Source organism: Varanus komodoensis, unplaced genomic scaffold (assembly GCF_004798865.1).
Source record: "Varanus komodoensis strain SLA01 unplaced genomic scaffold, ASM479886v1 scaffold3, whole genome shotgun sequence".
Lineage (NCBI taxonomy): Eukaryota > Metazoa > Chordata > Lepidosauria > Squamata > Varanidae > Varanus > Varanus komodoensis.
The window spans coordinates 19,528,205-19,540,518 of NW_025335761.1; the positions used below are offsets into that span (position 1 = coordinate 19,528,205).

The following is a 12,314-nucleotide window of genomic DNA, read 5'->3' on the forward strand; positions in this document are numbered from 1 at the left end:
GGTTTTTGAAGTGCATCACATGACTTCAAAGGTTGAAGAGGAAACGCACTGGTGGTGTGGCTGGATCGGTGCAGATTTTACCTTCTTCCCTCTTTATATTCCACAACATATATTATTTCAGACTTTCCCCCATGCTATTAATATGTGTTTCTGTGCCAGTGTCCCACTGAAACATAAGAGATACTTTTTGCTTTCAATTTGAAGAAAAAATATATTTTTAAAAGTTCTCTGATGTCTTTGCTTGATTGATGGATCAGACCAGATGGTCAAACTCACAACAGAGCCTAGAAAATATATCTTCTGAAGGTGCTAAATGATTTGAACATCTGATCTTTACTAATTTCACATTCAAGAAAATAACAAATATTGTCTAAATAAACCCATGACCACTATAACAATACTGAACGTTTTTTATAGACATATTTGAAAAGCAGTGACTTTGGGTGCACAGTGGATGAGGTGGAGCAGCAGATCAAAAAACATGAGGCCTTTGAGAAATTTCTTGTCTCCCTGGATGAAAAGGTAACTAACACATTATATCAAGTATAGAACAAAATGCTTGTGTTTATGAGCAAATAGCCAGCCTTGTTCTTCAAGTATGAGTCAGCTGATACTATGGAAAAGTACCGTGATAAAAACATGAAATCAGTCAGAAAGCATGGGTACAACCTTGTAGACTGGAAGGGCTGATTCATACAACCATATTAGATGGAATTGCTTCTCAGGGTATTCAGGAGTTCCTCCTCAAGCAAGATATCTGAGCATTTTGAATTAAGACAACAGTTTTTCAGTAAGTTAAGAATTATTATTTTTTCTTTAGGGAAGATTACCACACATTCCTAGGATGACATAAGATTTCACCTAAAGCAAAAATGGAAGCAAATTTGAAGGTTCATCCTTAAACAAAACATCCAAGGAATTTTGAGGGAAGGCAAAAGAATGCTCATAAGTAACAATGTATACTCTCTTATTTTCACCAGTGTGATAAAAAAGACCAAGCAGTTTCAGACTTCCAGAACTTCAGATTCTCTCAGATTTCATCAGAGTGGACTCCAAATTTCAGATTCAACTTCAGATTCCCTCCAAATTTCATCAGAGTGGACTGCAGTGGGCTGCAGTTCTAAATCTCACCTTTATATTTCCTTCCACCTGAAAAGGGACTATTTCATGTGCAGAACCTTTGTGTATATCAAAGAGACAAGAATTTTGATTTTGTTTCCTTCTCAGGAATTGTCTCTTCAGGCACAGGCAAAAGGGTTGCAACAGAACATTGAGCTGGAAAGGAAGCCGATCCAACACAAGCTTAACACTGTGTTAGAGAAAAGAAGATGCATCAAACATCTCTCACATAGCAGACAGGAAAAACTGCAAACCGCTCTCCTCCTGGCCCTCTTCTACCAGAATCTAGCTGAGGTGAGAATGAGCAGCAGGGTAAAGTTTGAGGAATGGAACATTCTTTCCCTTTCACTGTAGCCAGAGGTAGTTGTTTTCCCTTTGGACAGTCTCTCGGGATTAATTGGCCCAATGTCTGTGGCTGTAAAATATGCCAGCCTGCAAACCACCAAAATAAGCACCAAGTTGAACATGCACTCAAACATGATTACCAGGGCTGGCTGCTATATCTGGACGATTTTCCAGATTCTAGGCTGCCCAATATTAATATTTGATTCATAGTACGATACAAAAACTGTGGCATGTGTTAGATGTATAGGAATATTGTGAGAGCAATTTTTGGTGGGTTATTTCCATGGTGTTCTTGTAACATTTAAAAGATGAAGGCAGATTTCAGGCTTGCGGGTTCTATTTTATTTATTAGAGCCCCACATCCAGAACCTAGTGCAAAAGATATATACTAAACTATGGGGACTGGGAAATTGATTTGAGTAGCATGCCTGAATGAATCTCACAGTCCTCCCACACACAAATCCAGTCTGTCTTCAGTCTAAAAGTGTAATTTAGGTGGAGTTATTTTGCTGATTCTGCTGTTAAGCTACTGTGAGCTCACTCTTGTGGGGATGCACTGAACCCTCCACTCTCGGAGGGTTCACCCTCCCCACACCTTCCATGTCCATACTATGTCCATACTGTGCAGGGTGGGAGGGGCACAAACATGAGATCTATCTTCCCAGCTTGAAAAGTCAATAGATCTGATTTCGGCTAACCATGGTGCTTTGCAGAAGCAGGGGAGGAGACTGCGAAGCCACCAAGACACCTAGTCCTACAAAGTCCCAGCTCCAGTTGTTGTGCAGTGACAGAACTAGGGGTCTGGGGAGTAATACTGAAAAGTACCTCTAGACAATATCTAGGGGCCACAGAAATGCTCTGAGAGTCAGAATGCTGGTGTTCTACTTTCATCCAGAGATCTATGAGATGATCCAGGTCTACCTTCTTCCCATCCCTGACTTAAAGAATATCAGCCATGGAGGCAGAGCCAGTTGCAAGAGTCCTGATGACATTGCTGGCAGCCACCGAGGACCAGAGGCAGCAATCCCATAGTCAGGAGCCATGAGATTGGGGCCATCCACACAATTACGGTTCTTGTAAAAAAATCTGAAAGCCTTTTTACAGCATTCCCCTCATTGTTGTCATATTTTCCAAGAGAATGGAACACTCTGTGTGCAAATGTTCTTCCATTATTCCGAGAAACCTCTTCTTCCAGAAAGTGCACTTTTGTCAGTACACCCAAAGACTGATGTACTGAATCTCTTTATTTTTAATGTTTGATTAGGTTAATCTGCTCAGGCTGTTTCTACCACCTCTGCTTGAAGCAATAGATGCTGTATTTGCTTTCAGATGATGAGACCAACAATGCCCATGGGAGGCAGAGTTTTAATTGGTTCAGTCTGTCATGATACATGCCAGCTATCCAAATGTGCAGGAAGAGAATAACTTTGTTAATATCTCTGCTCTTTGTTAATACCATGTTCGGATTTGCAGGAAAACGTTGTCTTTAGACTAATGGTTGCCTGGCTTAGTAGGAAGGATGTCTGTGTTTCCTGGGGTTCATTGCAATGCATACAGCACTAACCACACTGATCCTTTGGTGACAGGCAGAGAGCTGGATTGAGGAGCGCATGCAAAAGCTGGAAGATTCTTCTTTCCAAAATCTGAGCAACTTGAGTGAGAAAATGAAGCTTCTGCAGAAGCACCAAGTCTTTGAAGCTGAGATTCTGGCTCATGAGGATCTAATTGCAACTGTTAACATGGTAAGTGTTGAAAGCATGTGCTGCAGTCTTTATTTTCCAGCAAGCCAAAGACTGAAGGGCCTTAAAATGAAAGTTCCCTGATCTCAGAGAAAACAATACTTGTGTCCATGTGCTGAGAATGTTGCTTTCATCAAATCCATTCGCACTATTTATGGACACAGAAGCAAAGAGGTAAAATGCACATTCTTAGATTGAAAAACAGATGCAAGGGACTTGAAACTGTCATTTAATTGATATTTAATACAGAGCCTCAGATGTGGGTATCTAGTGGGATGAACCAATCTTGCTAGGGTCCTGATCTTCACTGGGACCCCTGCACTTACTCTAGAATAAAAAACCTGAAAAAATAATGTTGATTTGTGAGTCTGTCCCCACACCTCATTGGCACTCTACCCTGGCACCCTGAACCTAACCTGGCTCAGAGTCACAGAGTTCCTTGTGCTTCATAGCTCATAAATCAAAGGTGATCTGAGGAAGGCCTGACCAACTCATGCTCCACCCATGGGCTTAGATTGGGTGAAACAAGAAGATCCCAAAGGATTCTTGTAAATCATCACAAATGCATATTCAGAGTCTAAGAGGCAGTCCGGGCGGGGTTGGGGGGATTGCTTCATATCAAATGGAGCCATTAAGGGGCTCACTAATGCAGCTTGCATAATTATTCCACCCATGAATCCATAGGGAGCCTCCAAGCCGGCATTTCAACCAAAGTAAGGTGCAACCAGCCTGTAGCATGAAGTAGTGAAAGTGTTGGATAGATTGCAGGGACTATTCTCATGGCCAATTTGGACCAAGCAGGGAAAATTCATAGAACTTTAGAGCTGGAAAGGAGATTGTAGGCCTTTTAGTCCACCATGGTCTTATATGCACCCAGCTACAGGTACTTTGCTATCCCAAGGGAGTCCCAGTGCCCAGAGAATGCAGTCTTAAATAGCTGGTCTGCCCACCTCCCACTGGATTAGCTCCAAAAGGGAGGCAGCATTATGAAGCCACAACCTTCCTCTTAATCATTCTCTTCCAGATTATCTGCCCCCTTCCGCCCCCACTACCCAGTCCCAATAAGAACAAGTGTATTAAGTGTGGTCACTTATTTGACATATCATCTAGTTCAGGGATATGCACTTCAAGGTTTTTCAGATTGTCCTGCAGTGCCATCCTGACATCATGAGGGCATGATGGGAGCTGCTAGTACTGATGGGAGCTGCTAGTGCTGATGGGAGCTGCAGTTTGAAAGATCCTGAGATGTCCAGTCCCAATCTAATATGTCCCTGTCTACCAGAGTTGGGTTTGCTAGAGCAGGGTCTCGGAAGGAAAAATATATGTAAATATATAACAATATATCCAATAATAATAGCAAAATAGCAAACAATATCAAATATCAAATGTCAACAATATCAGATTAAACAATACAACAATGTCAAAAATGCTCATACAACATAATACAGCCGTGTTTCAAAGCATGATATAAAATTAAACAATATTAAATATTGACAATATCAAAGTAAAACAGTACAACAATATCAAAAAATAACAACAATGTTGTGTCAGTCTTTCCTCAATAATTCTTCCTTCCCAATTACATGAAGAGAGGAGAAACTCTCCTGCACCAGAATCACCCTAAATCAGGGGATATCCGCCATAAGACTCGCATCCTTCAAGGACGGTGGGAAACACTGAAGAAGGCTGTTGCTGCACGTGGTAAGATGCTTGAAGACAGCAGAGATTTCTTGGAATTTCTACAAAAAGTGGACCATGCAGAGGCCTGGATCAGAGACAAGGTCTGTATGCTTCCATAGCTGTTATTCAAAAAAAAAAATCTTTTTATCCAGCAACATTTGAAAATTCTAATATGAAACAGAAAATGTGCATTTTTAGAATTTTCTGTCAGCCACAGTGCCAGCAAAAATTACTGCAAAAGCACAGGAAAGTAGCACTGGGTAGCACAAGCAGCAAAATGATGTTTCTGGAATGGGATAAGCAGAAGTCACAGAAAAGGGCTCCCCTGATATGTCTTTTCTGGAAGCTGTAGTCAGAAAGAAGCTGTGTCTACAGGCACTGTAGGCCCACTCAAGTGTTGGAGACCCATGCACACTATCTAGCCAATTTCCTCACCCCAAGTTCTGTATTTATCCATTTAAAAAAGAACACAAAGCACGCATTCCAAAGGAAGAATTAAATTATTTGAAATTCCATTGATGGAATTAGCCAATTTTGGAATTTCAAAGTAAATATCCAAAGCAGAACAGGGTCTAGTACAACTCAGGACCCTGCTAGGGGGTAAGAGAGCTTTAATGTTTTGTCTTGGGTTATTGGATTAATGGCTTGGATTATTTAATGCCTTTGTCCTACACAACAGTCTCAATCTGGATCAGCCCCAGCCCCCACCTACCTGCTATTTGCATTGGGATAACAGGCCCCATTTGTGCTAATGGAAGCTTTTCTTCCTATGTAAACAGCAGGTGGAAGCCCAGTCTGAATTGGCTTAAAGCTACCTGCCCATATATGACCTCAGCCTGTTCCTGCCTTTTACTTTATTTTATTTATTTTTGAATGTGTATGCCACCTACTAATCAGAAGGATTCTCTAGGCAGCATATCTTTGCAAAAGCCAGTTGTACAATTCCCAATTGCATGAGTGGCTTTTCATCTAGTTTGGTTCTCACTTTTTTGTATCCCCTGTTAAATCAATACATAGAGAAGTGTTTTGCTAGTTTCACGGATGCTTGAACCACAGGCTACATCCTCTGTTGGTAAAACTAAAACCCTTAGTTTTACCAGCAGACCTCATTCTAAATCTCCTGCATTCAGAAACAAATAAAACTGATTGTGGGGTGTGTTTGGGATAAGAAGAATTGTCCTTATAATGTTAAGGCCCTGATCCAATAGGACTTTCACTGTTTCAACCTTCTAATTCAGCTCCTGTATAGCTTGAAGTGCCTGGTTCTGCTTTATCTTGGAAGCTAAGCAATGCCAGGCCTGGCTAGAATCTGGTTGGGTGTTTTGAGTGTATGTTTGTATGATTATTGTTGTATAACACTCAGAAAACTTCAGCTACGGGCAGTATAGAAATATAACAATGTCATTTAAGATAGTGGCAATTTAATTGTCAATCCTAGTATATGCTTTTGCAGCAAGCAACATGTTCTGCAAATATTGTAGCTGGGACGGTTCTTAATGCAATGCAGTGATCTTTTAAGAAGATCAGGTTGCAATTTTCAAAATGCCACTGATCCAGGTAAGCAGTGAAGGATCGATTTTCTTGATGTTCAGGAACTGCTGTGTGTACAACTATTTGTAGACTATGCACTGAGAGCCAGTGTGGTATAGTGGTTAAGAGTGCAGGTCTGGGGCTCAGGTGATCTGGGTTCTAGTCCCTGCCCCACCATGCAGTTCACTGGGTGACTTTGGACCAGTCACAAACTCTAAATGCACCCCTCCTCGCAGGGTTGTTGTTCTGGGGAGAAGATTGAGAGCAGCAGGAAAAGAATAGTGTAAGCCACTTTGAGTTCCTTTAAACAAGAAAAAGGTGGGAAGTAAATCTAATAAATAAATAGTTTTACTGTTCACTTTTCCCCAGGAAGTAATGATTAATGTTGGTGATGTGGGAAATGACTACGAGCACTGCCTGCAGCTCATGAAAAAACTGAAAGAGTTCCGAGGAGCTTTGGGGGTAAGAGACACATTTCCAGACCTAGGGCTTTTCTACACAAACTGTTTATTGTGCTATCATGGTCCCTTACCCATGGACTTGCAGGTCTTGTGTGTGGCATCATCATCCTCAAAGGCCTCTCCCATAGTCTACTTTCTCCTTTTCTGGTTCCCCTTTTCCTCCAAGCAAGGAAAATGCAATCTTGTCTCTTTGGGTGCCAGCTAGGGCTAGAAAAAGGTTGTGTGCTTTTCACAGTTGCACAGCACTGCAGCACCACCTGGAAACAAACTCATGTGAAAAGCCCGCAGTGAAAATAGAAGAAGCCTCAGTAAAGTCACCATATGCCTGCCCCATGTCAAGAATCCCCTAGTTTCACCTAGCTTGGATAGCTGCATAATGTCTTTATTTCCAGTCACCAATTTTTCCTATCAATTTGGCAGATTAAGGTATAGATTAGTGTGACATTAGAATTACTGCATTTCTTATACCTATCAAAGTATTTCTTGCCCGGTGATAGATTAGTGTTCTCCAATGTGAACAGTATAAGATACTGATGGCATACAAGCATGTACATGCATCTTGTAAACAACCATCTCCAGTTCTCTGAGCACCCTCACCAAATTGCAGGTACTTGGGTGCCTGTACATGCCTATACATTATCCATACAGGTCACTTTGTGTTGGTACAGGAGCTCAAAGTGTGGCTTAATAAGGTGCAGTGTAACTCAGACTTTGAGCTCTAATGACCCAAAACCTGTTTATCATTTTTCATATCCAATTTAGCCACTGAAGATTGAATTAACAGTGGTGAAACAGTTCCATCTTTTAAAATGTGACACTGATCCTTAATAAATTTTTGATTTAATTTCACATAAGAGAATTAGGGCAATATAATATGGCTCTGCAGAGAGCTCCTTTCAAAACAAATTAAGCATTTAGGAAAATATAGTAACACTTTGGGGCAAGACAGCAGGACACGGCAGCTGCTTGATTCCCTTGCTCTGTTGTGACGTCTCTGGTTCTTCCCATGTGATGGTGAGTCACCACAGCAGGCCTGTCGTATAGCTCCAGGGGGCTTTGCTAATTTGGGCACTGAAATATGTTGGGCACTTGTGACCAGGCACTGTTTGACAACTGTGGCACATTAGCTGCTTGATTCAGCTTTGTCTCTGCTGTAGTCTTTGCAACAGGTCCATCATGCTTGTGCTGGCAAGGACGATTTGGAAAGGCAGCGGTGGGGACATTGTTTTCTGGCAGTCTGCGTGGGGAAACATATGGACAATTTGAAGCTGGAGGTGTCTGTTGGAGCTTTCCCTCTTTATAGCTCCCCCCAGAAATCCCTGTTTTCTAGCTATCCTTGTACATTTCGGTCTGGGCCTCATACCCCTAAAAGCAGAAGGAAAATCTGCATTGTGCACATAACATCCCTGAAAAACCTGGGACCTCAGAGAGGAAAAAATGGGGTTTCTTTCCCAGTGCTTCCTTCTTCCCCAAAATATATGACTGAAAATGCATCTGTCAGTTCTGGGCAGAATGCCATAATACTCTTATTTCAACTCCAGGAAATCAGCCAAACCAGAGTAGACCAGACAAGGCAATTTCTTGAAAAAAAATCTTGCTCCAGTATGAACAACTTGCTCAATGAACAACTGAATGGCTACTGAACTCTGTTAAAAACCATATAGCACCCAGTGCTAGTGTAAGGATAAAGGTTGTATTTTCCAGGTGTTGCAGTCCAAAATTGGATTGGGAAAGGCTGCCTTACAGAAACCCATTCTTACAAGTAATTGATGGGAGATCTGGATAATGGAAGATGACTCAAAGACAGTCTTGCTGAAGAGGGCTGTGTGTGTGATACTGCATAGTTATCATCACAAGTTTCACAGCAAATGCAAATCACACCTAGTTGTGTATGCTTCCACAAACAACCCTTGTCGTAATTATGTAATACTCAGCACACACCTTTCTAGCGATCATTCCCTCTGAATGCAGTGCTCATGATGTGCTACAAATTAATAGACATTCTTGATATCCCCCTGAAATAGAGTATAAGCAACATTGTCAAGGTCAGTTGTGGCCTCACTGTCGCACACTGTTTTCTCCGCCTGGAGCCACTCCTGCTCCACCCTGTCCTATTTCAGCCTGCTGCTTGTTAAGCCCACAGCTTGCTACAGATGCTATTATGATTGTTTTGCTCATTTGATACTTGTTTTAGCTGCCAAATATGACATCTGAGCTGAGCCAAGAATGTGCAACTCCTCCCCACTTTCTATCAGGGAAGAGCACCCAGAAGCCTAGAGAGGGAACATGTTTGCTGAGTAAAAATCCCAGGCCACTTTTTCCTATGGGAGTTGTGGTGCTTTAATTTTCTATATTATCTCAAAGATGACAATCTGGATGTTACTGGAATGTGCAAAATAACTCTTGCATAGCAATTATTTCTCTAGATGTATTCTCTATACAATTCGACTTTAGACTATGGTTTAGGACACTGAGTGTTAAATAAGGGGCTTTTTTAGTTTTAATTTAGTATCTACTGAAAAATGTGAATTATGCTTTGTGCAAAATGCTTTGAGTATTTGCTTTTCATGTGTGGGTTGAACACTGAACAGTGGTATGTATATATTGAAAAGTGCCCAGGCAATTAATACTTTAACCTAACTCCTGGCTTCCCAAGGTAGTAACTCTGTTAAACCCATGATTTATGTTTCCCTTTTCTTTGTTTAAGGGTTTTTCTATATGTGGCATTTATATTGTGCTCATCATTTCATACTCACAGTTGTTTATTAATTTCTGAGATGACAGCATGACCTTCCAGTTTTGCTTCTGTGAGCTTTTTTATAAGTAAGGAACATGAGGCATTTAATTGTGAAAGCAAAAGAAAGTACAATTTCTGTTTGTGCTATTCCACAATCTAGACATTATATAGCAGAAGTTCAGGGGATTAACAGTCTTGTGTAGAAAAGCTCTTACCCTTTGTTCTTACTGCAAATTAAAATATTTGAGCACTGAAATGGAATTATTTTATATTCCAGTTTCTGTACCATTTTGAACTGGATACTGATTATGATCTAGGAAAATACATTCATCACAGTATAACTTTTGTCTCATGACCTGTGCACAAATACTTAAATTTTCAGCCTGTGTTTTGTCATGTGTTGAAATAGACACGGTGCGCCCAGTGTTGTCACTTTATTCTTTTCAACACCAGACCAAAATCTTTTTATTTTCCCAGTATTTTAAGCTTAATTGCTATTTTAATTGAAGTTTTATTGAGGGTGTGATGCTGTGCTTTTTTTTTTTTAATTGTATGACTGTCCTGAGACTTTTTGTAATAGGACGGGATAGAAAAGCTTTAAATAAATAAATAAATGATTTCTAGAAAATATCGTGGATGTATAAGACCTTTTACATTTTTCATCATTCAGACATAAATCTCTCATGATCTCAGTCCATTCTAACTGTTAAGGTGTAAATTATGTGGATTCAGAGACCGTTGCCATATTGCCAAATGTGATCCACTTGTTTTGCATGTAGACTGAGACTATCAGTGGAAGCTTCATGTACATGTTCTGTGAATCTGAGAACAAGCACCAGTAACAAAGATTTCTCCTCTGCATGAAGATCCTGTCCTGTACTGAGTTAAAATTCCCAATGAACTGTGATTTAATGCTCCTAAACAAACTGTTGGTCCTAGCTTATTTTCCAGGTTTGCTAACTGATATAAAGGGAGCAATCGTATGGGTCCTGTGGCATCGGAAGAGCCCTAGAATAATTCAGATTCCCAGAGCTCCAACCTTAGAGGTGGAAATGGGAGATCCAGTCCCCCTCATGGCAGGTGCAAAGGGAACTGCAGCAGCTGGTCTCTGAGGCTGGGAACTTGATGCTCACACTGGCAGAACAGGGGTAACTCCAGTGTGCATTCACAACTGCATAAACAAAACCCTGAATGGAAAGTCAGCAAGCCATGTTGGCTCTTATTCCTTACTAGCATAACATGTATGCCATCCCAATTTGGCCAATAAAAGAGAAAAGGGCAATTAACTTGTTAACTTCATTACATTTTATGTCAGAGGGATACTTGCTAGCTATAAAAACAGGACTGCTTTTACAGTGCTTTCAAACTACATTACATGCATCAACAGGACCTAAGATTGATTAATTCTGTTTTATTCTGTCAACCTGCTGAGCAGTTTGAATTGAGTTTAGGACTCTCCATCTATAAACTAGAAATGAAGAAGCCAGTCCTTCAGTTAGGGGACACCTTCAAACAGTGGATGGCCCTCTGGCAGACCCTGAAATAGAGGACTGTCCTCTATGAAAGAGGACACAAGGCACCCTTGCCTTCTCAAGAAAGCTCAGAAGTTAAAAACCAAACAGGGCAAACAATGACAAGAACAAAGCATACAAGAGCACTCTTCTGTAAAACCATCAGCAGGCCTGTGAAAACACAATTCAGAGAAAAGGCCATGGGCAATAAATGAGTCCAGGGCCTTTCTGGAAGGCCTGAGGTGGTTGAGCTTGGGCCTCAGTTGGCAAGGTATCCCAGAGCTATGGGCAGAAAAGGCCTTTCCCTTGTGCCCTCCAGCATGACTGCTCCCCCACTGACTGGCAGTGATAAGGGCCTCTTGTGCCAACACAGGCTGGTTGGGATGGAGGCAGACCTTCAGGTTCCTTGTCCTCTGACAGTCTGCTGCTTGTAAGGGTAAAACTAGCATTTTAATTGGAATTGGGATTGCACTAGCTAGCATAATATATATGTCACTTATGTAATATGTAATGCTTTTCCTAGGCAATGGAAGCAGCTTTCATACTGAAAATGGTATAAAACAGAGCAGGTGTCTCTTTTCTCCTTTGAGTATTCGGGGATGCCCAGCCCACATGCACTGCTGCCTTTTCCAGGGGGCAGAGAGTTGAGGAGCTACATGCTACCTAAAGCAACCTGTTCCTCTTTGCCATTGGTCTTATAGGGAGTAATGGTCGACGATGCACACATCAAAGCCATCAATGCCCTTGCTGTGAGACTGGAGAGAGAGAATACAGAAGAGATGAAGACAATCTACCAGCGCAGAAAGCAGCTCAATGACAGGTGTGTGTGGAAATCTATTTCCATGCCCAAATGAAGAAAGATAAATTCAGCTAAAAATGCCAACTACAGGGCCAGAATGGAATCGTAGTGCCATTGTCTTGAGCTACGAAAGGAGAAGGGTGATTCTACATGTACAATCACACTCTACCATAAACACTCACCTGTAGAATCATGGGTTTGTAAGGTGAGGTCAGGTACAGCCCCTGATGCCCTGTCAAGATTGTATTCTAACAACTTCCTTCTTGTTTCTGAAACATCACAATGAGTTTTCAGTTTTTACTGAATAGCTGACCAGAGGTCCATCATCACAGGGAGTTGAAAGATCAAGGAAAACTGGGAGATGAGAGCTAACCGGGCATAATACTACTACAC

The 12,314-nt window shown here is 41.3% G+C and overlaps 1 protein-coding gene across 1 annotated transcript in view; it reads left to right on the forward strand.

The window, feature by feature from the left end:
* SPTBN5 (spectrin beta, non-erythrocytic 5) overlaps positions 1–12,314 on the forward strand; it is a 115,023-nt gene that overhangs the window by 59,710 nt on the left and 42,999 nt on the right. The window contains exons 36-41 of the mRNA XM_044435728.1: positions 418–522; positions 1,228–1,413; positions 3,051–3,206; positions 4,793–4,984; positions 6,783–6,875; positions 11,824–11,942. Coding sequence (XP_044291663.1) covers positions 418–522; positions 1,228–1,413; positions 3,051–3,206; positions 4,793–4,984; positions 6,783–6,875; positions 11,824–11,942 — 851 coding nt within the window. The remainder of the gene's footprint in view (positions 1–417; positions 523–1,227; positions 1,414–3,050; positions 3,207–4,792; positions 4,985–6,782; positions 6,876–11,823; positions 11,943–12,314) is intronic.